Here is a 25,948-nt window from a genome sequence, read left to right on the forward strand (position 1 = left end):
CTTTCTTTTTATTTTTTTCCTTAGTCATTCTGGTGTGTGTTCAGACCATAGTGTATCTATCTCATATGGTGCCTTTTCATGTCTATCTATTTTTCTATAAGGAAAGGTAAGGACAATACTGCAGCTTTCACTGCCTCAGCACTTGCTATTTGTGAAATAAAGCTGCCAGTTAAATAATTGAAGTCACTGGATGTCTGAAATAGAGAGCAGCTGAAGTTCACCCTTCACCACACTTTATGTTGTTCTCAAACTTTGGAGGCAGCCAAACACTCAGGTGGGTGTGGGTGAGCTCCTGACTTCTGACATTGCTTCCCAGATGTCCAACCTTTCATTTTCAGCCCTTATCATTTCAAAATCTGTACATGGCATTGTACACCCCAAGATAAGAATCAGCAATCTTGATAAATAGGCTCATTTGAAAGTCTCTTACTTTAACACTCTCAGTTGAAGTAACTGCAGGAAACAATAGGGCAACATGCAAAAAAAAAAAAAAATTAAGCTCATCACTACTTCCTGTTTCTGAAAGTATTGCCTGCAAATGAGAGAGTTTGTCATAAAGGAAGTTGACTGAGAGCTGTGACAGGAGCGGTTGCTTTTCATTTTGCTCCTGGCTGCTGCAGATGGAGCCTTTGGGTATGCCTCAGCCCGCAGGATATCTGCTTGTTTTTGTACTCACATGGAGTTTACCTGCAGTTCATCCACTTCCAGATATTAATGATCAGAGTTTCATTGATGAATATATCAAGGCTCACAATTACTACCGCTCACAAGTGAAACCTGTAGCAAGTGATATGAAGCGCATGGTAATGTATGCTTACTTTTATGAGGTTTTTTAAAAGTCTATAATAACTAAAAAAAGCAGTTGTTACTGTTGCCATTGAAAATGAGAGCAGTGGATGACATTAAATCAGCATATAGCCTATGTAATATGGGGTAATTGATTAAAATAAAGATTATAATGTAGGTATTGTATTATACCTTTATCATTAATGGACAAAACAGTGTTCATCAATCAAAGGGAGAATTGTTTAACATTATTAACATTTTATGACTATTGTGAAGTATGATTAAAGAAAACTATGTTTATTTAAATAATAACAGTAGACAACAGGGAAAGTATTCAAATAATTTAATTATTTATGTATTACTAGGAGGCTTTGACCCCTGCTCGCTTTTGCCCATTTTTGTTTTCCAGATACACACTTTTAAGATTTTTTTTTTTCTTTAAATTGTTGCTATTTCATTAGTTTCACTTTTATTTCAGAACTTCTGTAAAAACAATAATTGTAATCTTTCGAGTCCCAATGTTCTGAATCTTTATAATGAGGTCAGTGAGACATGTGTTTAATGACTTTGTACCATAATTCAGGATAGGTGTCTATGTTTGGAATTTCGGCACAGACAAAACGATCATCAGCAGTTAATTTTTTTTTGCAAAGTAACCAATAAATGCATGTGAGGTTAAAACGTTTTTGAAATTCTCTTGACTTAAACTTAAGCCTTACAATATTTACATACTTCTGACATATCCATATATTTGATCTCTATTCGCCTTTTTGTTATTTCTCCAAGTAATCATTTATCTTTCTTTGAACTAATACGATGTTTACTTTCTTTTTTTTGACACTGTCATTTTTTGCTGCTTTCATATTCTGTATCTTGCTCTGCATGTGTTTCGCGCTCTACGTCTTTTTTTTAATCTTTTGAATTCCAGTTTTCATTATCTCTAACCTGCTCAGTATGTCTTTGGCCCCCTTGTTTTTTAACCTCTTTATGATGTTTTACTTTGTTTTCTACTCTGTCTTTTATTTCTGACATCGCTTTATCCTGCTTTTGTTTCATTGACACCTGGTCTGTAGTGATTATTTTCCCTTTTTCGAGTAATAATTTCCATTTGTTTATGCTTACTGATCTTTACTTTCTTTTTTTTATACTTTCTAATTTTCCTATTTTCATATTCTTTAACTTTCTCCACATGTGTATTGCGCCAATGTTTTTTTTTTGAGTCTTTCGAATTCCACTGCTTTCATAATCTCTGTACACCTGCACTGCATGTGTATAGCGCCAATGTCCAGATTGGACCTGCTTTTTTTTCAATTCCACTTGTTCCGGACTGATAATTACTTTCCTTATTTTCTGAATTTGCACCTAGATTGTTCTTTTTCTTTTTTGTCTCTCCAATGCTGTTGAGTCTGTTTTCTCCGCGCTGCTTTCTTCTTCTCTTAGTCATCTACATTTCATTTATAACTTATTGTCCTTCTATGCTTTATATGCGCTGAGAGCCCTGGATCTGTGTGTGCTCAAAGCCAAAACACGACTGAGTGTGTTGCTTCCTGTGCTCTTATTTATTTGTAAGCAGGGTGTGTTTTGCAAGAATCTCATGATCTAAGTCATCACGAGACGGTCCTGGGTCAATCTCTTGGCACAAAGTCTCATGTTTAAGGTCCCCGTGAGACGCTCTGTGGCCAAGCTCTTTAGTCTCGCGGGTCTTTTAAGCGTCTTCCTTGATCTTAATGTGAAGATCATGTCTCGTCGCCCTACTGTTTCTCTCCAGGATTTTTTTTTATAATAGAGAGATATATTTTATTAATTATTACCGTTATTGAAGACATCATGTTTCTTTCCTTACTTTCAAATTTAATGGAGTAATACAATGCATATGAGTAAGCCTTAAGAAGTTTAAAATTTCTTTCTGTTATCATCATTAATCTATCCATCCCTCCAAACCACCCATCTATTTTCCAAAACCACTTTATCCTGAGCAGTGTAATGGGGAAACTGGAGCCTATCCCAGCGAGCATTGAGCTCAAGGCAGGAACATTTCCTGGACATGGTCCATCATAGGACGAGCACACACATACTCCAGGGGTCAATGTGGCATTGGGAGTCCTCCTAACCTGCATGTTATTGAACTGGCACCTTAGCATCTGAAGAGAATATGCATAGTCCATGCAGGGAGGACCTGTAATGTGAACACTGGGCTGCTTACTGCAAGGTGCTATGCCACTGTGCTGCATCCCATCATTACAAGAAGGGGAGCCACAGAGAAATAAAGAAAAAAATTCTGTGCCCCAGCACTAAGCCGAGGCCTAAAAACACCTTTAATAGTTTAACGTCAATCACACACCCAGCTGAATTATCAGGAAAAGGGCTTGACATGTATAAAGTCAAATAAAAAGAAGCGCTTTACACAATTCTTTACTAAAAGGAAGTGTTGTTTTTTATGATGTAAAAAATCTAAACCAAGGGACAGAGCCCCCGTAAGAACTTAACAAGCATGAGTTTTCGCCTAAGTGACTAGTTCCTCAAGAGCAAACAAAAGCACTTTTATGCTAAATAACAAAGAGGCAAACTGTTCTGTACATGCACAAAGTACAAGAATATAAAATCACAAAAAAAAAAAACAAATCACCTAAAACAAAGTGAGGAAACACACTTTATTGAATCCATTTAGTAGAGTTCAGGGTTACTGGGGTCAAGCTTATGCCAGCAGCAGTGAACACAAGGCAGGAGGCAACCTTGGATGGGGTGCCATTGATCACAGGCACAGAAATGTACCCTTTAAGAAAACAGCAGACCACAAAAACACCACAGAGATGGTGTCTAATGATCTAAGACTTGTCTGAAAGGCTGGCAGCTTTCTGAGTCATATGGTATGTATGACAGGTGACTTTCCACAGAATGCAGCTATTAATATACATAGTCAGCACAAGTACCACAGTGACATCATAAAAGCTTGGCCATCTTGAGATTGTAAGAGGCATTTCCTAGTTACATAAGATTCATAAATGTTTTACTAACCCCCATCAGTTTAATAGAATTGGTATATTCTAACTATTTCTAACTTCTCTGACTAGACATTATTCTCAGTTAGTGATCAGCCTTGCCCATGTGTAAGGTGTAGAGGGCACATGGTTTTAAACCGTGCCTTTTGAGCATTGCGTACCTTGTGTGCATGTTTTGTGTGCTAAGAAACACATAAGACAAAGCACTTAATTGAAGTGCTGTGCCGTATGTTTAAAGCGTACAGAAGAAGAAATTAAGAATTTTTAAGTATAGAAGAAGTTAAGAACCTTTAAGTATGGAAATAACTAAAGTTTTACAAGAAACGCTAAATTTAGAGAAGATACATTTTTCCTTTTTTTGCCTTTTATTCTATATGTATAAGAACTGTTTTCTTTATTCTTGTGTGGATTGCTTGCTTTGAATTTCACTAAATATTTTAAAACAAACTTTTGGACTGAGAGATTTCTTTTGGCACACATTTTACCTGTGCTTGAACTCTCCTTATACTCTGGCGGCTACAGAGATGATAAGCAGCAAATAGTGAGAAATTAATACAAATACTAGCAAAAATGGCATGAAAACTCTGTTGTAGAAACATGGGAGAGCAAACCAAAAATCACTCATTATTACCGTTTCGTATTGTAGCATGCCAATTCCCAGACATAATTGCATAGACGCAAGTCCCAGTTTAAATAAAAGGTTTATTGGCACAATAAATATTTTTCTTTCTCCTTCCACTCCTTCAGGTGAGCTATGTTCTCTTTCACTCGATTCTGACTTACCTGGATGAGCTAAAGCAACTTCTTTTTTTCTTGGACCCAGGAGTACCTCTGGTATTAGGGCATAGCCTGTTGGAAGCACTTCTGAATCAAACAGAAACCCCACAAAGTAGGGATTACTAATCTTGGCAGCTCTCCATGGTGGCACCAACAGAACCCAACAGGAATGCCTCATAGGACTGCTCCCAGCATGCCCTGCAGATTTCAGTGTGGGAATTCTAGCCCAGGGATGCTGCCATCTAGCGTATCGGGGGAAGCATGTAGTCCTGAAAGGTTGTCTCCCTCTGTCCCTGTATCACACTGGCCTCCCAGCCAGGTATTGATTCTTGCCCCATCCCAGCTGGGATCGATGTGTGCCACCCAATACAATGTTTATATACTACTGAGGTCCGAATCCAGAGAAAAATACACAGAAAACTTCCTTTCAGCAAACTTTACAGTTTTAAAATTGAACACAAATGTGCTGCTGCTAGACGTTTGACCATGAGATTTTAAAATCCGGAGGGCCAAACGCATATGCTGTGGAGTAGAAATCCGACAATCCATTTTGTAAATTATGTGTATTCATTAAGTTTGAAATTAAAATGAAGTGGTCGAAGTATTTGACAAGGCAAGCAGCTTCACAAGATGCAATTCACAGATAATTCTAGTAAACTGTGATTGTCGTGACATGATTGTCACTGTGCAGTACACTGTCCCTTATTGTATCATGTATACATTCTGATTTATATGGTACTGGTAAAACCATTCCCATTTTTAATTGCTGCTGTTGTTTAAGCAGGTAAATAGAAGTGAAATTGTACTTAAGTAAAAAACAAGAAAAGAACTAAAAATAAGTTAAAGGGTTGGGCAACTAGGGTGGGAAAACCCTGTTTCATTTCTATGGAAAATAAGAACTCTGCTGGCAGCAAGTTAAATACTTTGTCATCATTCCTTATCATCCTCCCTGAACTGCAGACTGAATTGTTGATAACACATGAAACCATTTGAACTTGTGCCGACCGGCAAAGACATGTTGAGGTGCAAAGGTCTTCCTCTGCACTGAAGTGGAGACAGACAAAAACATCATGCTTCTGGCTTTGGTCCCCTTATTCCAGTCCCCATGAAGTCAGTGGCTGTGTAACACACAGGACACTTGTTACATTCAATAGAGCAATGAACTGAAAGTAAACTTTTGTATTTGACAAGAAATAGTTTTTCTACTGCTGGGACAACCTCTTGTGATCAACAGTTCTTTTTTTCTCTCCATGTTTCCATTATCACAGTTCAATTTACTTTATTTTTCTATTGTGGTCTTCAGTAGGTGCAGACTCAGACCACTGTAACAAATTTACAAGCAAATTTAAGTAATAATAATTAAATTATAAATTGCATTAATATTTACTGCATACAAATAAAATTTAGTTTGAGCACACAGTAAATCCATTCCAAAATGTTCATTTTTGTTATAGCTGAGATGTGGTCAGTTGGCAACAGATGGGAGTTAAACAAAAACTTCAGTTGGCAGCATTTCTGAATAAAATACAACTCTGAGGAGAGTCTATGGTCAGTTATAACACAAAATCACAGTCTTGAAGATCCCAGTCAATTGGCTGCCCACCCAATCTTGGTTATTCTATAGTAAAGTCTATAGAATGAGCTGTCCAATCTGATCTTTACGTCTGTTGCTTCCAAAGCAACCAGTATCTCAAATGCCTTTCAATGGGCAGGAACACAGCTTGGAAGTAGAGCAGTGGCACCCAATGTCACAGCAGGACACCAAGAAGAGAAACAGAAAATGGGAAGGGTTAGTAATAGTGCACAGTAATTGTAATATCTATCTATCTATCTAATGCTTGTATTTTTGTACAAATGATTAACAATCAGAGATGTGATCTGCACAGTTAATCAGCAACTCTAGTCAGGATATGCTAGACTAAAGTAGTGAGGTTGAGACTGAAGGGACAAATCTTATATTTTCAGGCAAATTATTCCACAGCTTCAGGACCCTGTACCTAAAAGGTCCATCTCACATTTTTACATTAATTCTGGAATATTCCAGCATTCTGAGATCTTAAAGTTTGCTTTGATTAGTAAATAATAATAACTTCAGACAAGTTAGTATGGCATTTGGACATTTACGGCTTTATATGTAAGAGAGACAGAATTTAAAAATCAGCCCTAAACCTAACTGGAAGCCAGTGTAAGAACTTAGGTTAAATGTTCTTACTTTCTAGTTCTTGCAGCAGCATTTTGAATTCACTGAAACCTGCATAAAGAACAATTTGAACAGCCAGAGAATAACACATTGCATCATGGAATGATTTTCCTTTGTTTATTCAAAATGCAGCCAATTTACTCATGTTTAGTCACCTTTTCCATGAATATCTTAGAACTGCTTAGTACATCTTGCACAGAATGTCTACTGTTGTACTAACAGAATTTAGTCTTTATTTGTTTTAGTCTAGTTCTATTACAAATTATATAGTAGTCCGACTCCCTCTTGCGGCAGTTTTTTGTTTTAATCTTTTTCTGTGTTGCTTTTGACACTTGCACTTTTATATCATTCTTTAATTATAACTTGCTTTGTAAGTCACCTTGGATAATGCCGTGTGCTAAGGAAAGCAATAATAATATTTCAGCATCCTTCATATTTACAAACCATCTTAATCTTCCAGTATTCTTAAGATGGAAGTAAAGGTACAGATAGTGTTGTAATGTGTGCAATTGGTGTCAAAGATGGCACTAATGTTGCTTGCTGATTCAGTAAAACTAATATTTAAATCTACTGAATTAAAATATATATATATAGGATGTTGTTGCAGTTGGCATCAATCCTCCTAATAAATAGCTTTTCTGTTTTTAATGCATTCAAAGACAGGTAGTTATCTTCATCTATCCAGTCATAACTAATAGGTGTGAATGAAGGTGCATGGTAACTGCTTTTTCGGATACTTCAGAAAAGGAGAGGTAAAATTGAAATAGCTCAACAATTATTAAGCATATTTCATTCTTGTCCAATTTTTTTTTTCTATAATGATCTGATAACTGACAGCCTTTGAGCTTTTCACTAGTTTTGCTGGAAATGCGTTTAAGGAATAAAGTAGTTTTCTTCCATTTTTATGGAAATGAAAGTTATGACTTTCTGTTTTGTTATACCTTCAGAACCCACAGAATGTCACACTCCAATGCTAAATATTTAACTTAAATTGGTAAAAATAAACTTTAATTGCTAAAAGTCCAACTTAAATGCTAAATGTCACACTTAAATGCTGAATGTCCAACTTAAATGTCAAGATTTTTTTCTTTGCCTTTTAATTTTTCTATCTGAATGGCAAATATATTGTGTTACTATATAACAATTTCTTCTTATTTTTAATCTTCATTTTCAAACCTGAAACTGATTAGTTTAAATGGCAACATTCTGTGCAGATTTGTAAATAGGAAATGTTTAGACATTCAATGTCCTAAAGCCAAACCTTCTCTGCTGTGACCATGTTAGGTATGTGTTGTGATGTGAAAATTTGCATACAAGTTGATAAATATTGTATGCCCTTATTTGTAACTTAGGCAAAGCAATGTAATATTAGTGTTACATTAATAAGAAGCATTCATGTTTACCCCGCCTTTTAGGACTGAGTCTCTTTGTAATTTTACGACAGGGTTAGGTTAAGTGCCTCAAACAAGTTTAGCTAATATTTATTTCTCTGCAGGACTCCCACTCAACCTCCACAGGAAAGCCAGGCTGCCTAACTGCCAAGCTTTACCTTAATATATGGTTTGCTATCCCCCGATTGGTCTGAAGTACGGCTGTTTGGAATTGGCTTGTATCAAAAGCTTTTAAGTACTATGATGCCCAATTGGCTGTAGGGGTTGGACAGAAAACCTATAAAATTTGCTTGCTTGACCTCACTCTCTCTCTCACACCAAACTGATGAAAGACCATCTCACACCATTAACTGAAAAGGACAACACAATGAAAAGCACAGCTCAGCAGCCATACTGAGACAGGCATGTGGCCTGTTCTGAAGAAAGCTGATCACAAATGATGCCTTAACTAGAGACATTTAAGTAACTAACAAGACTGTGTACTGCCAGAAACTACACATCAGCATTTATCAGGTTGCATGGTTGCCAATATTCAAATGTACTTTGCATATTGTTATTATTTATGAATATTATCAATAATACATTATTTCAATTGTAACTTAACTCCTACTTGTCTTTTACTACACCTAATTGCCTGAGATTATAAATGTAGAAGGGAAGGTGGGGGAAGTTATATGGTACAATATCTTATAAACAGTGGTAAGCCTGTGAGATCTGAGGCATTCTGACAAAGGCTACATATTAATAATACAAAAGGGGAAAGTAGAAACTGTCACTTGCTGACTAGGAAAATATAAACATGCCAATTTGAAGGTGCGGTAATTAATATGAATGTGTATTGACTGCTGACCAACGTTTAGCCATTACATCATTCAGCCAGTGCAATATTTAATAATTTAAGTGTGACATTTAGCATTTAAGCACAAACGTTAGCTATTAAACTTGGACATTTAGCCATTCAAGTGTGACATTTAGTCATTTAAGTGCAAAATTCTGCACTTAAGTGCAATATGTAACCATTTAAGATGGATATTTCACATTTAAGTTTGACATTTACCATTTATGTTGGACATTTAGTATTTAAGTTTGACATTTGGCATTTATCAGACATTTCAGTGCAACATTTAAAATATGAGTGAGACAAATAACATCTAAATGTGAGATGTTGGTATTTAGCATTTAAGTTGGACATTTACCATTTAGCACAGACGTTTACATTTAGCAGAGACATTTACCATGTAGGTTAAATGTTTGCCACTTAAACAAATGATTTCACATTTAAGTGTAACATTTTGCATTTAAGTTATATATTTTGCCATTTACGTTGGACAATTAGCCATTTAGGTGCAACAGCTAGACATTTAAGTTGGACAATTAGTTATTTAAGTTTGACATTGTCAGGGATGCCAGGGGCAACGACCCGGCCGGGACACCATGAATTACCGGAAGAGGGTCAAAGCCCATCCTGGATCACGTCCCCAGTAGAACCCCTTCCTGGTTGTTCTGGGGGCCACGGGTTGAGGGCACGGAAGGCCTACCCTGTAGGGGCCAGTGGTCACCGCCAGGAGGTGCCCCAATGCCTTGGGGACCTGTTGCCCCAGCACTTCCGCCACACCAGGAAGTGCTTGGGGGGAAGACTTTGGACGACACCCGGAGAGCTGCCAGGAGAACAGCCGGCACTTCTGCCACACTGGGGCGTGGCCAACGGGGGAGTGTCGGAAGCACCTGGAGCTCATCCGGGTCATGTATGAAAGGGGCCGTCTCCCTTCATTCGAGGCTGGAGTCGGGTGGAGGCAGGACAAGGCAAGAGAAGAGAGAGTGGAGGCGGCCCGAAGAAAGACATATTGTGGCCAGGACTGTGTGTGTTTGGGGTTTGTGCACTATTTGGATGGTATTCTGGGTCTGAGTGACCAAATTATTTGTAAATAGTTTGTAAATAAACACGTGTGGTGGTATTGAACAACATGTCCGCCTGTCTGTGTCCGGGTCGGCTCCACAACATGTAGCATTTAAGTATGATGTTTAACCATTTAAGTTATATATTTTGTGTTTAAGTGTGACATTTACCATTTAAATGTGACATTTAGTATTTAGAAGAAACATTTTCCTTTTAAGTTGAACATCTAGCATTTAAGTTGGGCATTTAGCAGAGACATTTACCACTTAGTTTAAATGTTTACTATTTAATAAATTATTTCGCATTTTGCACATCAAAATGCACACACTTGAGAAAGCAAGCATTATTTACATTTGGTATGCTGTAAATGTACAATAACTGATAATAAAAAAAGTGCATCATTTTACAGTCGGCCCTCCATAGCTTAAGAGCAGCATGCTGTGTTGCAATTTCTGAACAATGTAACTTGCTGGCGAGCTGCATGTAACTTAAATTTTTAGTTTGACAGCATAAGGAACATGATAAAATATTTAATCATTCTATTTGTGGGGAACTGGTGTCTGAAAACCTCTGACTTGTGGTACATATCAGTTGTGTTGCTCGTTCCCCCTTTAAACTCTACCTATGGTTGCATATGATTATCATACTGCCAGATTAGGAAAAGCCTTAAAAATGAGGAAAACTGTGGTTGAATTCAAAATATTTCAGTAGAAATACAATTAAGATGACTTTGTCATGTATGTAAGTTGTCACAGAATATTCCAGGAAGAATGCACCGCTATGGAGAACAAAAATGCAGTTAAAAATGTTTCTAGATAGAAAAGTAGGAAATGTATTAAAAATGAGGAATCTATGGTTGATAAGCCAACAGTGATTTAAAATAGATAGCTGACGTATTGGTTCTGCAACCATGACAAAGAGTTTTAGTTGCTTTAGTGGCCTTCACAGTCCTAGGATCTCAAAGTAATCATGCATTTTTGGGATATAGTGGAAAGGGACGTATGCAGCAAGCCAGTGTAGACTTCCATTCATTTTTAGTGTAGTCATTTGTGCACTGGTGCAACATTCCTTGGGTTCCCCTCACACCAGAAAAAGATGCACCCACCCATGGATCCATCTAATTTCAAAACCACTTGCCTCCACCAGGCTGGGGGCTGCAGTCAGAACAAGTAGCAACGTAACGCACTTACACTCAATTTCGTTGGTCCAGTTTAGTGTCACTCATTACCCTAACATATGTAAAGATATCTCAAGGGTGTAGAAAAAAAATCTATGAAGACATAGTGTGATTGGAGAGAGCCCAGTGCCAGGACTTACAATTTCTTTTCCACTTAAATATTATTGGAGAATATTAATAACTAGCTGTGCTACCTTTGTTAGATAGATGGAAATCTAAGTAATTAACATTGACTTCAGCATATTCAAAGCTTAACATTTGTATCGCACAATCTATTAGAATGTATTTTGTGATGCATCTAATAATAAAATGCACTGCATCTTTCATTCCAACAGATGCTGCAGATATTTTTACAAATCCCATACCAAATGGCATATAACAGACATAGCAACCGGACAGAGACACACACAGATATATATATTTCATTAAAGTGAAAGGTGAAATAAGGTTTGACACTGTGAGGGACCAACAGGTGTTCCTGCTGGGATGGATCCTGATCCCTTACCTAGCCAGTAGGCCATAGGAAAGGAAAGAAGCTGGGGAGTGGTGATATTGCTATGCCATACCAGGACATGGATACAGGAAGATAGTGTGGCAGTAGCAACACCGGGGTTGACATCCCAGCAACCTCAGGAGGATGCTCTGATTGGGTTTGGTTGCTCTGCCAGAATCTGCTGGGTCCACCGGGGGAGCTGTTTGATAGTGAGAGCACAAGGGCCATTGGGGTCCTCCCTGACCACAGAAGTGCTTCCCTGGGGCAGTAGATTAAGCACTGAAAGTCCTCACGGGTGTGGAGTTAAAAGCAAGCCCTCCACCTGATGAAGGGAGAGCTACTGTCTAGTGTGGAGGTGGAGAAAAAGGAAGATGAGGAAAACAAAGACAAAGGATTGTGCTGTATTACTGAGTTGTGCTGAAGGTATTATTTAAATTAAAAACACTTTAATTGAACTGGGACTGTTGTGGTGCAATTGTGTCTGGGGGGTTAGGGTGCTGGTACACCACCCCTAGTGGCCACAACACGGTGAGTCTTGATTTCAATCTTCAAGTCTTGATTTCAATGCATAGAGCTTAGTAAGTGCCTCTAACTGAGAACCCAAATTACTTTACTCTAAAGTTGAAGCAGGCAAACCATGCTTTTGTCATTTGTTGATGAAATTAGACACAATTCCAGTAAATTGGTGGTAGAGACTAATCTATAAACACAGGAAGAAATTGGTTGACTTTTTAACTGATTTCTGAATCTAATTAGTCCATAATGTTCTCACAAAGGAACTTTGGATATCTGATGATTCCATGTATGACATACTGTACATGGAATAAAAATACAACCCTGGGGATTTTAATTTACTTTTAATCCCTACATCTCTGTATAGGATTTAGATGAAGATCAAAAATACGAAACTTAATTCAAAACATATTAAAAAGAATGCAAATACTAGAATATACAAAGAACTGCTTTTTTGCTATGTTAAAATAATACTGGTGGTGGGGCAGCAGATTGTTGCAGTCTGAATTCCTACCCTAATCGCTACGTATGTGGAATTGGTATGTTTTCCCAGGTGCTCCATTTTTTCACATACATGCTGGTTTGGCTGGGCTGGCACATATACATTGGCTCAGTGTGGCCTTCAAGAAAATGGCTTGCTATCCAGAGTTGATCCTACGCTACACCCAGTGAATGTTGTGTTAAGGCTGTGCCTTCTATTGTTGTTATTGAAATTCATGTATTCAAATATTAATAATGATAAAATCAGGTCTTTCTGTATTTTAATTATTAAACATAACAGCAGATCCTAAAACTCAATCTAATCTTAAGGGTAATGTGTGGCTTATTTTGTCTTTTCTCTTTCCTTAGAATCAAAATACACACACACACACACACACACACACACACACACTAAAACCTTGCTCTATTCCCCAAAGAAATCTATTGAATTCTCAAAAAAGCCTTTCACTATCTTGAAAACTGCTATATTTGGCAACAGGCATGGGTGGTGCTTCCTAGTTCTGTTTGTCTTTCTTTTAATTGACCTGTCCCTTTTTTCCATCAGTTACATCAATATTAGCCATTATCAACAGTAACATTCACATGAAGTTTCTTCTTTTAAAACGTCTGATTTGCTGCTTTCTTGCATTTCTTTAGATGTAATGCTAATCTGAAATTGAATTGTTCATCCATTGTATGGGGCTTGCACATTTGGCAAGAGCTTTCATGAATGAATCCTGGCAGCAGCTGGCACTGAACAGTGTAAGACCCAGGCTTGAGCCCACTAGAGAAATGTGATGGTTATTGGCAATTCTAAATTGAAAGTAGATGTGTGTGCCATCTTAAGCAGTGGTCCTCAAAAGTGTGGTCAAGTTGACAGTCATCAGGCAAAGTGATTTCTAAATCACTCACATGTGTTAGTCTGTACTTTCTTAAGCATTAATTTGTAACATCAAGGCAGCTGGTTGAAATTGATACTACTAAATTAATACTTTCAGATATATTTCAAATGGATTTATGGGGTTCACTGCTTAACTTCTCTCGGTGTTTCTCTCTGTCTCACATACAATGCTTCTTCAACCTCCATCTCTCTCCAGTCCAGCCATTGTGCTGGTCTCCTCTAAACTCACTTTGATGTCAGCCTTGAAAGACCATATCTGGTCAAGGCAATCTATTAACTCCATGGGGCTGTTAATGTGCACATCAGTGCAGTGAATCGATCTTCATGGCTACATTTTTATCATTGGTCACTGGTTGAAGTCTGGACATTTGAAATGCAAATGACACATATTTTTCATATAAATAAATTTTGAAAATGTAACACACAATTATGCTGACTGCTAGACTCAAGTAGTCTACAAAACACTCTGAGTACCACCGCTGTAGAGGATGGGGGACCCTGTGCAGGTTTGATTCCTCACTTATGCCTGAAGCTTCCCCATTACCCTCAACTTTGTGAAGCAGGTTTGAATATATTAGGTATTATTACTTAATGCACATTTTCAAAAACACGCCATCCCCACCGTGAAGCATGGTGGTGGCTACATTATGATGTGTGGATGCTTCTCTGGAGCAGGCACTAAAGGGTTTGTGAAGGCAGAAGAGATATCGAATGCAGCAAAATATCGAGAAATCCTGCAGGAAATATGTACCTTAGAAGGTTTGTTTTCCAGTTTCACACACAAGTGCATGGGAGGCAGCTAAAGGGTCTAAATAAGAGTATTTCCACACCAGACCAGGGGGTGGCGGAGTGTGCTGACCATTTTTCTTGCTTTCCTGCAGACCGTTCATGGGAAATTCTGCCTGGCCCTGATGACATCACTTCTGGGTTCCAGCCCTTTTAATGACGTCACTTCCGGGTCCGAGTATATGGAGGAAGATCCTGCCGGATCTGGCCCTTGTTGATATCATATCTTATTTTGGCCTTTAAAACCAGCATTTAAGAAATAGTTTATCAGTTCTGTTTTGGACTCCATTCTGAGCACATCAGTACTAGTAATTTACCTTTTTGCAGACAGGGAATATTATACGGATAGCTGCCCCAAACCGTTTTATGACTCTTGCTTCTGCTTTTTAGTGACACCAGCAAGACCAGAATGGCTTCAGAAAAACAATGTTAATGTCCTGGTGTGGCCGAGTCAGAGTCCAGATCTCAGTCCAATTGAGAATCTATGGCTGGACTTAAAGATGGCTACTCACTCACAATTCCCATGTAACCTGACAGGTCTTGATCAGTTTTTCAGTGAAGAATGGGGAAAAACTGCAGTGTTTAAAGCTTATAAAGACCTTGTGCTTGTGGACATAGTGTTTGTATAAGATGTCTTGCAGAGAAGGAAACTCTTGGAGTGCCACTGCTGTAGAGGTCTGGCACCCTGTTCAGGGTTGGTTCCTCCCTTATGCCTGAAGCTGCCCCATTACTCTTCCTCAAGATTAAGCAGGTTTGAACATATTGGGCATTTGTAAAATGAAATCACACTTGGCTTTTATTATCCACTGTATGTTAGGATGACCAGTATCTGCTGGGCTCTTTGAATAGATGACTATACTTAAATATGAACTACATAATGAAAAGAATTGCAAAATGAAGTTGATGTATACTGTAAGATTTACTTTGAGCATTTGGATTTTGGATGTTTCGGTGTAATGTTGTTTTTTTATTTTCACAGTCGTGGGATGAAGCCCTGGCCAAAACAGCAAGAGCTTGGGCCCGGAAATGCAACTTTAACCACAACAATTACCTGGAAGAAAAAGGCAAAGTCCATCCTGTTTTTTCACCAGTTGGTGAGAACATTTGGGTTGGACGTCCACCACAATCCTTCAATGCGAGCAAAGCAATACAAAGCTTTTACAGTGAAGTGACAGCCTATTCATATCAGGCTAACAGTTGCACGTCTGTCTGCGGACATTACACTCAGGTATGCCTCCTCACAGTAGTGATAAGATGCCATGGGAGAATTTCTGTCTTTAGATTCTGAATTTAGGCTTAGGTGAAAAGAGATTGGTGCAGTGTACTGATACTTTGGTTCTGAAATCAAATTCTGACTTGAGCTCAAACCGTTTGCATGTTTTCCTCAGCCTGGCGTTGCTTTGTACTGGTCATTCTGGTTTCTTTCCACCTTCCAAAGACATGATAGAAACTCTAAATTTTCTCTGTGTGTGAGTGTACCCTATGATGGACTAGACTGGTCAATATAAGCGGGTTAAAAAAAGTGAGAATAATAGGAGAAGAAAAGAGTAGTTTTTAAATGAATCAACAAAAAAGTGATTTTTTTTTAAATTGTCACAGATGTGTTTCTGTCTGAAGGTTGTTTGGGGTTAGATCAGCTTTGTGCCCATGCAAGTTACTTTACATACATCTATGTGAATCATGATTTTTTGACACTGACCAACAGTGTCTTTGATGTGAAACTGAAAACAGACCTCTGCAAAGTGGTCTAAAATAATTACAAACATAAAACACAATACGTCAATCCAATAAGCATTCCCTTTAATTTGACACCCCTGAATCATCACTGGTGCTTCCAATTGGTTTTATAAATAACATCATTGGTTCAATGGAGATCACCTGTCTGGGGTTTCATTTGATTGTAGCATAAATTACCCTGAATGTATCTGAAAGAGCCAGAATGGTGCCCTAACCTACACAACAAAGACAAAAAAACACTCCAAGCAACTCCATGAAAATGGGATTGAAAAGCCCAAGTCAGGGGATGGAGACAAAAAAATATCCAAGTCATTGAATATCCAATTAAATGATTCATGAAGAAATGGAACAAGCATGGCACAACCGTAAATCTACCTAGGGCAGGCCGTCCACAAAAGTTCTGTGCATTAGACTGGTGAGGAAGGATACCAAGATGTCTATGAGAACTCTGAAGGAGTTACAAGCTGCAGTGACTAAAATTGGAGAGACTGTGCAGAAAACATCTGTTGACTGGGTGCTTCACAAATCAACTTTTAGGAGAGTGTCAAACAGGAAAAAACACACATTACATGTCAGCTAGAATTCCCAGGAGGCAAATGGGAGAATAATTTATGGTCTGGCGATTGATTTTTTTAGGCTATCAGTCTAAACACCACGCCAAACACTTCACATTGTCAAAATCACACCATCCCAACCATGAAGCATGGTGGTGTCAGCAATATGATGTGTGGATGCTTCTCTGCAGAAAAACTTACTATTTGTTGGTTTGAACAGTGGTAAAAACAAGAAAAGGAAGTTGATCGAGTGACAGAGTATCAGAGAAACTCGAAAGCTCAAGTCCACCAAGTCACACAGTACCCGAAATAAAAAAGTTGTCACATATCCAAGTCGCCGTGAAAAGGAGAGTCGTAGCCCAACGTCTGAGTGTCGTATGAAAGCTTATTAGGGTACAGAGAAAAAAAAATAGGCACACAGTGGGGAAAAAAGCAGGAAATGTCAACTTTAATCTCGAAATTTCCACTTTAATCGCATAGTTTATTTGGTCATTGCAGTAGAACATCATAAACTTCATCTTAAAATTGATTAATTTACTAGTTTCTCAAATCCCATCCTAACTAAAGTAGCACGTTAAATGCTTTGTTTTGTATTTGATCTTCTTTGTGCTCTGTGTGTGAATCACTACGTGGTTCTTAAATCGGCTTTCTCTTCCTCCGACAGGACACAGAATCCATTACATTCATGATATTACAGCTGTCTGAATAATTAAAATACTGAGATGTATATGTGATATCTTTTTCATGATGATAGGAATGAAAGCATGTTATTGAACATGGGAACACGGTGGCGATACTGTCTCTTTCAAACGTACTAACCTCCAATTCCTGTCTTTACTTTTCTTTCTCCAAATACCCAATCGCCACACAATCGGCTCTGTAATAGACGTTAAGCCATCTGTAAGCTTACAATGACGATTCTCCAAAACTTTTAAGGAACATTGAAATATCTTCGTAGTATGTGTTTAATTATTCTATCCATCTATCCTTCCAGCATACAGCAATCAGTCAGGATCAATCTGTGAACTAGCTAGTGCTGCGGCACCGTGTCCTCACATGTTTAATTATTAACAATACAGATTATTTAAATTAAATTAGTTTTATCTGTATAATTTAACAAACATATTTGGCTGCATTTCATCTTAAAAATGATATTGTCATCATATGTAAATACGTGCTTTATAAAGTTGCACAGGTTGTGCAATATTATAACTGTAGTGCAAGTTTAAAATGAGGTGATTGTACTTTTAAGTACAAACAGTTCTACAAGGAACAATTGATTGAGTGCATTTATAGTTCTTGGGATGAAACTGTTTCTAAACCGCGAAGTCCGTACAGGAAAGATTCTGAAGCTTTTTGCCGTGGCTGAGGCAGCGTGTGCTTGATGCTGTATCTCGATAATTCAGCTGCTTCTGTGATTCCCCACTCAGATACAGTGATATAAATATTCTGAGTGGTGCACTGAGAGTAATATGGAAAAAGATGATCCGCTGTGGCAACCCCTAATGGGAGCAGCTGAAAGCAGAAAAAGAAGGTGCAGTGAGAGTAACAACGCTAAAGCAGTTATGGTATTTGGAATACTACGGCTTTTCCCTGGACCATTATATTGTTACAAGTTAATTACAATCAGATGCATTACACTAATAAACAATATGCGGTTAGTTTCAGTGTATTTATAAAGCTGTGTCAGGAATGTGCGTCTAAAAAAGAAAGGATAACCACAAAGGAAAAATAGCACTGCTTTGATGCTGGGTGCCGCCAGTCTGCAAAACCAAGCAGAGAACTTGCGTACGACAGTGTATGAGGTACCATGGAAATGTGCGTGGCTTTACACCAAGTGTAGGTTTTATACATCGCAATTTAAACATGGAAACGTTCTTGCGCAACATTTCTGTGCATACGCACCATTTATACATGAGGCTCCTGGTGTTTTGAAAAAATGTGTCTCAGCTGTTCTGATACTGCTGACACATAAGGGATCACCAAAGGTTTTCACTTAGGTAGCAGCTGTCCTTCCTCTCTCCTGGATTGCTTAGAGCATTCTTTAGGTGTCTTCCCTGCTTTGACAAAAGTCCAGCTGGGATAACCACATTTTCTCAGGGCCTTTTTGATATGATGTTCTTCTGCTTCCCTGGCCGCTTTGTCAGTGGGTATGGTGTTTGCTCTGTGTTGTAGAGTCCTGATGACACCTATTTTGTGCGCTAGTGGATGGTGAGAGTCAAACCTTAAATACTTATCCATATGCGTTGGTTTATGGTACACGTCAGCTTTCAAATGTCCCCCATTGCTGATGGAAATTTCACAATCTAAGAAAGTTAGCCTGTCACGTTTCATGTCCTCCCTGGTGAACTGGATGTGTTTGACCACTGAGTCGATGTGGTCAGTGAATTGTGGTACTTCCTGACATTTGATTTTCACCATGGTGTCAACCACAAACCTGATCCAATGGCTCGGTGGTGTCCCAGGATAATAGCGCCCTTTTTTACATTTCTTTCACATCTTTTTCGATATTACTTTCACTGCACTACTCGGAGAAGCTGATCAGAAAGACAATTATCGGTATACAGCATCAAGCACACGCTGCCTCAGCCATGCTTTCTATTTAAACTGCTTCTCACATGACAAACGCTTCAAAACCTTTCCTATATGCACATCGCGGTTCAGAAACAGTTTCAATCCCAATCGCTATAAACGCACTCAATCACTCCATCAAGTGCTCCTTGTAGAGCTGTTTGTACTTATTAGTACAATCAACTCACTGTAAACTTGCACTACAGTTATAGTATTGCACAACCAGAGCCACTTTATAAAGCGCGTATTTACATATCATGATGATATAATTTTTAAGATGAAGTGCAGCAAAATTTGTTGATTATATTATACAGATAAAACTGTAACTTCATTTATATAATCTACATTGTTAATAATTAAAGGACATGGTGTTGCTGCGCTAGCAAGGATCTGGCGCTCCGTTCATGGATTGTCCCTGCCCCGCACTGTATGCTTCACTGGGACTGGCGTGAAGGATAGAATAATTAAACACGTACTATGAAGATATTTCAGTGTTCTTTAAAAGTTTTGAAGAATCGGCATTATAAGCTTAGAGATAGCTTAACGTCTATTACAGAGCTGATTGTGTGGCGATTGGGTATTTGGGGAAAGAAAGGTAAGGTCAGGAATTGAGGGTTAGTACGCTTGGAAGAGACAGTACTGCTGCAATAAATTCATCGAAGATCGTGCACAATCACTGCGCCACCGTGTTCCCATGTTTAATAACATGCTTTAACTCCTATCGTCATGAAAATTATATCAAGTATACATCTCAGTATTTTAATTATTCAGAGAGCTGTAATATTACGAATGTAATGGATTCTGTGTCCTGTCGGAGGAATACAAAACCCGGAAGCACGTAGTAATTCACACACAGAGCACATAGAAGATCAAATACAAAACAAAGCATTTAACGTACTACTTTAGTTACGATGGGATTTGAGAAACTAGTAAATTAAACGATTTTAAGCTGAAGTTTATGATGTTCTACTTTAATGACAAAATAAACTACACAGGTGAATTGATTCATCAATTAATTATCCAAAATTAGGTCAAAACAGTATCCATATAGTCCATATTTTAGTGATTCACATTTTTTAAATAGATTTGTCTTTAAAAGCAGACTTAGATGTGAAAAGTAAACTTCAGTGACATATTGGTACATTCTCACCATATACTGTACTAACATTGTAAATATAGAGACAGTCAAGTGCTGACCACAACAGATTTTTAACATTGGTTCATTGTTCACTTATTTTAGCTTGTTTGGGCCAAGAGTTACAAAGTTGGCTGTGCTGTTGTGGTCTGTGAAAAAGGAATAATTGATTACAATACAGCTCCAGGGGCTATCTTTGTTTGTGATTATGCAGAGGCGTAAGTATAATTTTATTGTCTTACTTCTTGCAAAAAAAACAAAAAATAATTTTATACTCTTTTAAATGTGTTGGTTTATATCTTGCTATAACTAGAGATTTTGTAACAATAAATCATATTCCAAAATAACATCGACAGTAGAATGTAATTAGTTGTATTAGTAGATTACATAAAATGCATCTTTTAAAATAGTATTTTATGGTATTATATTGCTAAAAATGTAGCTCAAATAGGTTTGTGGTGGCTGCACAACTTCTATAGACAGCAGAGTCCGATTCAAGTGATGTAAAAATTGATGTGTTATGGTTAGCTGCTGTTTGTCGAGACCTATGTCTATACTAGGGCTTCAAAAGCTTATATTGGGGATTTGTATCCAATAGGCACAGCTATTTGGAGTGGCTCAGTGGTAGTGCTGCCCTGGGTCCTCCTTAGATAATTATCATTATTTATGGTAGATTATTAATATACAATCAGTCAATTTACTTTTAATGGTGACAGAAAGATATTCAAAGGAAGAAAAATGACCAAATGTTAAGTATTTACAGCTAAACCAGCTGAAGACAATAATTGCCAAGCTCGCTCTTTTCTGTATTTGTCAAACAGAATGAACAAAAGTGTACCAAGGAGGGCTCAGTGCAATTCTTGCTTAGCTATTCTTTTTTCTTAGTTATTCTCATTTGTATATGGGGCCACTATTTATAGCTAGACTTTTCAAGCTGGGAAGTAAGATCAACTATCCCATTTGCGCTAAGCCAGGTTTTCATTGGAATTAGAAAATCATTAAAGTACCATTTATAGAATCAAAGGTAGACTATTTAATGCAAAAAGATATGGTAAATAAATTAAGTGTAATTATTTAGGGTGTTTGTGGACTACATTTTTCCAGAGTCTAGAAGAATAAATGCATTTTGCACATTGTGAGCCCATGGCTGCATGACTTGCCTGGTGGATTATGTGACTCGAGTAAAAGAAGATTTTTCTAAGGACATTTTTGATATTGTGTGCTGCTGTCTAGTGTTGGTCACCATTGGGTGCCATCCTATCAGAAATTTTGCCATGTCTGTTGTCCATGAAAACATGAGAATATTTTTTTTTTGTTAGCCATCAGTACAAACCACATGGGGTAAAATAACATATAAAAAAAAACTGGGTGAAGGTTGGGAAATTTTTGAAACTAAGGATTAATTTCATATTTCCTGTATTAATTGAAGCTATTGTAAAAGATAAGACAACAGTCAGAAAAAGATTTGTGATCCCTGCCTAATTCTTAATAAGTCTTAACAACTTGCATATCTGCTACCCAGTAATAAATCATTTTATTTAGTCTGAACTGTTTTTCTGTAGTTGGCCTCCTGAGAGCCAGAATTGGAATATGGAGGCTCAGAAATGAAAAGATGACTGGTGTTTTTGAGTTTAATATTGAGTGATGTTGCATGTTACATGTTTCTGTTTTATAACTGAACAACAAAAGTGTGGAGCACAATGGACTTCTTAAATGCCAAATTTAAAAATAAATTGAACTGAAACAAAAACATCACCATTTTTCTTTATATGTGTTTCAGGGGAAACTACAGGGGAGTTAAGCCTTATAAAACTGGTGAGCCATGTACAGGCTGCGACAGTCAAGACTCCTGTTCAGATCACTTATGCTGTAAGTTTAACTCAGGGTGTAGGATGTCCTGATATTTAAAAGATTTGCAGCAAAATAATTGAATATGTGAAAGTAAAACAGTTCTCACATTGCAACTGTGCAGTCTTTTCAGTATTTGTGATGGGAGAGAAACAAAGAGTAATTGAGCAAAGCACTTAAAGTTTGCCAGCAGTTTTTCACGGAATGAAAAGTTTAATAGTATTGTTTATTTAATTCTCTGGAAAGGCATTGGGGGTTTGTCGATGATTAATTTAATTATAAGACACTAAAGCTTAATCTTTAACCATAAAATAGAATGTCTGTCTGTATGTTGCTTATATAATCCTACAGCCTTTGATGGAACTTGACCAGATTTTGCATAGTTACTCTCTAGGACCATATGGTTAGGTCAAGACCAATATAGACTACTTTGGAACCCAAAATTTTGACACTGGAGGTCCCAATGTTTTTGATTCTTTAACTGTGCACTGCAGATTGTACAGCAGTGCCACTTGCTGGCTCAGAACAAGTAAAATGTTTGAACAGACTGATTATTTACCTAGGCATTGCTGTGTGCTGCTTCTGTCTACTGTAATATCAAAAGGAGTATTGTGGGCTTATACAGGGGAGTGTTGGATGAGGCTTGATCAAGAAAGAAAGTGCAGCACAACACAAAGGAAAATCAAAGGGTTCTTGTTTTGCTCCTGCTTTTTGTGCTTTTCTTAACAATTTAAGCACTATCAACTGTCTACCTTGAACTAAGACAACTAGCCAGACATGACAGTGTTCCTGGTTACAACCCAGCAAGTACTTATCAGCAATTCTGGAATCCAATCAGACCTGAAAAGAACAAATTCTTGACTCATTAGAGCAAAGACATTGATAGAGAGGCAGTGAGGTTGACGGATGGGACAACTGACAATAATAACAGGGTCACCATTTAAAAAACACATCAACCTTTGATTTCCTTCCTTAACTTGTTCTACAAATATACCTGGGCAACGGTGGGTAGTTTGGGTAGAGAAAATGACAGACTAGTTATTCCACATTTTGACCACATTTCAAAAACTAAATGCAAAAAATAACAAAAGTTAGGTGAACACTGTTTGAGAATATAATATTCTATTTATAATATACAAATTATAAATTAAGCCTGAAAGACTGTGATGCTGTTGTTGGCTCACATATTCTGAAGCACACATTCAAGATGACCTCATTGAAGTAAGCCTCTGCTGGCAGACAGTTGACCTTATTTGACTTACCACTGGTTTTGTTTTGGACAGCTAAATTATTCAAGGTGAATAATTATACTTTATTTATGCAATCAAGCTGTAGCGATTAACATGCTCATTTAAACATGAGCCTCTGTCTTTCTGTCTATCTATCTATCTTATAATATAGTGCTCTGTCTGTCTGTCTGTCTGTCTTAGATAGCACCTTTCATATCCCAATACCCAGTAGCCATTACTTTTTTCAAATAATGCAATTAAGCTTTTTCATTTAAAATGAAAAGAGGAAAAACTAGGTTTACTCACAACACCCTATCACTGGGGTCAGAATAATTTTAATTTCATGACTCCGGGAAAGCAGCAGTAACAACCCAGACAGCCTCACCAGGGCTACTGGCCAAAGCAGGCAATGCCTGCATCTAACAAAATAACACAAATAATAATAATAGTAATGTCAAAAAAAAAAAAACAGAAGCAGAGGAAATACAAAATTAAAAGCCATAGATTTGAAAAAGAAAAAACATTATATGAGCATTGGTTGGAATTCCCACAGCGACATGCACCCTATCAAAATCCATACTTGTTAGCAACGTAATTGAAAGACAGGCAGCCAGACAACACAGAAAGATAAAACACACCATAGCGAATATACTTTTTAAGGGTTTTTTTTTAGGTTGTCTGGTATTATGAATGTTTTTGTGCAGTGCAGTATTTTCAAGATGCATTTTAATTATTGCACTCAGGGACTTTTCGTAAGTGGATTGATTGATATATTAATAGCACTCTACTTAACTTCTCATTTCTTTCTTTCTTTTTTAACAGCAAATTCAAAGAGAGATCAACAAAGCAGTAAGAGTTTAATCATATATCTTATGCACTTTTTTTAACATGTAATCTCGTCTGCTTGGCATTCTTAGTGATGACTGACATCTGTTATTTCCCTATATTTCAGAATATCCACATTGGACTCCAGATTGGGACGATTCTTCCTCATCTGCTAATACTATTATCAGCTATCAGGCTGTCTTGATTACAAGATTGCTTTCGCTTATACCTATTTTGGCAATGGGGTATGCAGCCACCTTTCTTTGGCCTCAGATTTTTGCTTATGAATAGAGGGGCTGTGGAAGTGTCCAGTGATACTGTGCTCTCTGAGGGTTGCTGTACAAAATGAAAATTATTTTAGTTCATTACATTATATGATATTGTTCACTATGTTTCTTTTAAAAGACTGGTTTTGCCATGCTCTTTTATTTTGTATCTCCGGGGTACTGAAGCAGATATTGTTAAGGCCCTTCCTGACGCCAACCTCCTTAAGTCCCTTTTAACAACACACAAGATAAAAAAAGGAAGTGCAGGAAAGGAGCTGTGCTGTAAGATGGCTTGCTGCATTGTGCACTGGGGAGCTATGCTCCAATATAAAGGATGGATTTAGATCTAGATAGAACTTTATTTGTCCCCAGGAGGCCATTTGGCTTTTACAGAAGCACTTTAAATAAATATAATTTGTAAATAGATACTGATACTGATACTGATAATGATTGTATTGTCATTGTACAGGTACAACCAAATGTAGTTATCACATAAATAAATAAATACACAGTTTGGTCTGAATACACACCAGGATGATTATAAAGCAAGAAAATCATGCAGAAAGAAAAGTTCTGAATTGGCTATCCGAATCTCAGCAAGGCATTATACAGACATATTGCTGTTGGCATAAAGGAGTCCCTGTTGAGTTTCTTGACACCTTATGCTGAATAATTCGTTGTCTGAAAGTCCTCAGTGTAGCGGATGTTCAGCATTGTCCATAATTGCACTTACAGGTGCTGGTCATAAAATTAGAATATCATGACACAGTTGATTTATTTCAGTAATTCCATTCAAAAAGTGAAACTTGTATATTAGATTCATTCATTACACACAGACTGATGTATTTCAAATGTTTATTTCTTTTAATTTTGATGATGATTTTGATGATAACTGACAACTAATGAAAGTCTCAAATTCAATATTAAAAAATTAGAATATTGTGAAAAGGTTCAATATTGAAGACACCTGGTGCCACACTCTAATCAGCTAATTAACTCAAAACACCTGCAAAAGCCTTTAAATGGTCTCTCAGTCTAGTTCTGTAGACTACACAATCATGGGGAAGACTGCTGACTTTACAGTTGTCCAAGAGACGACCATTGACACCTTGCACAAGGAGGGCAAGACACAAAAGGACATTGCTAAAGAGGCTGGCTGTTCACAGAGCTCTGTGTCCAAGCATATTAATAGAGAGGCGAAGGGAAGGACAAGATGTGGTAGAAAAAAGTGTACAAGCAATAGGGATAACCGCACCCTGGAGAGGATTGTGAAACAAAACCCATTCAAAACTGTGGGGGAGATTCACAAAGAGTGGACTGCAGCTGGAGTCAGTGCTTCAAGAACCACCATGCACAGACGTATGCAAGACATGGGTTTCAGCT

The 25,948-nt window shown here is 37.6% G+C and overlaps 1 protein-coding gene across 1 annotated transcript; it reads left to right on the forward strand.

Annotated features, from left to right (window-relative positions):
• Positions 1–572: 572 nt before the first annotated feature.
• glipr1a (GLI pathogenesis-related 1a) lies at positions 573–25,320 on the forward strand. The gene is made up of 6 exons (XM_039760550.1): positions 573–803; positions 15,380–15,628; positions 20,503–20,615; positions 22,178–22,266; positions 24,297–24,323; positions 24,427–25,320. Exons 1-6 carry the CDS (start codon positions 621–623, stop codon positions 24,588–24,590), a joined length of 825 nt encoding a protein of 274 aa, XP_039616484.1. The 5' UTR covers positions 573–620; the 3' UTR covers positions 24,591–25,320.
• The last annotated feature ends 628 nt before the right edge of the window (positions 25,321–25,948 follow it).

Source organism: Polypterus senegalus, chromosome 8, assembly GCF_016835505.1.
Source record: "Polypterus senegalus isolate Bchr_013 chromosome 8, ASM1683550v1, whole genome shotgun sequence".
Taxonomy (NCBI): domain Eukaryota; kingdom Metazoa; phylum Chordata; class Cladistia; order Polypteriformes; family Polypteridae; genus Polypterus; species Polypterus senegalus.

Bases quoted from the DNA above. Each gene is read 5' to 3' on its own strand.
- glipr1a (XM_039760550.1), top strand. From the start codon at position 621: ATGGAGCCTTTGGGTATGCCTCAGCCCGCAGGATATCTGCTTGTTTTT. The intron at 20,616-22,177 runs GTAAGTATAATT...TATGTGTTTCAG, and splicing joins GTTTGTGATTATGCAGAGGC to GGGAAACTACAGGGGAGTTA. The intron at 24,324-24,426 runs GTAAGAGTTTAA...CCTATATTTCAG, and splicing joins AAAGAGAGATCAACAAAGCA to AATATCCACATTGGACTCCA.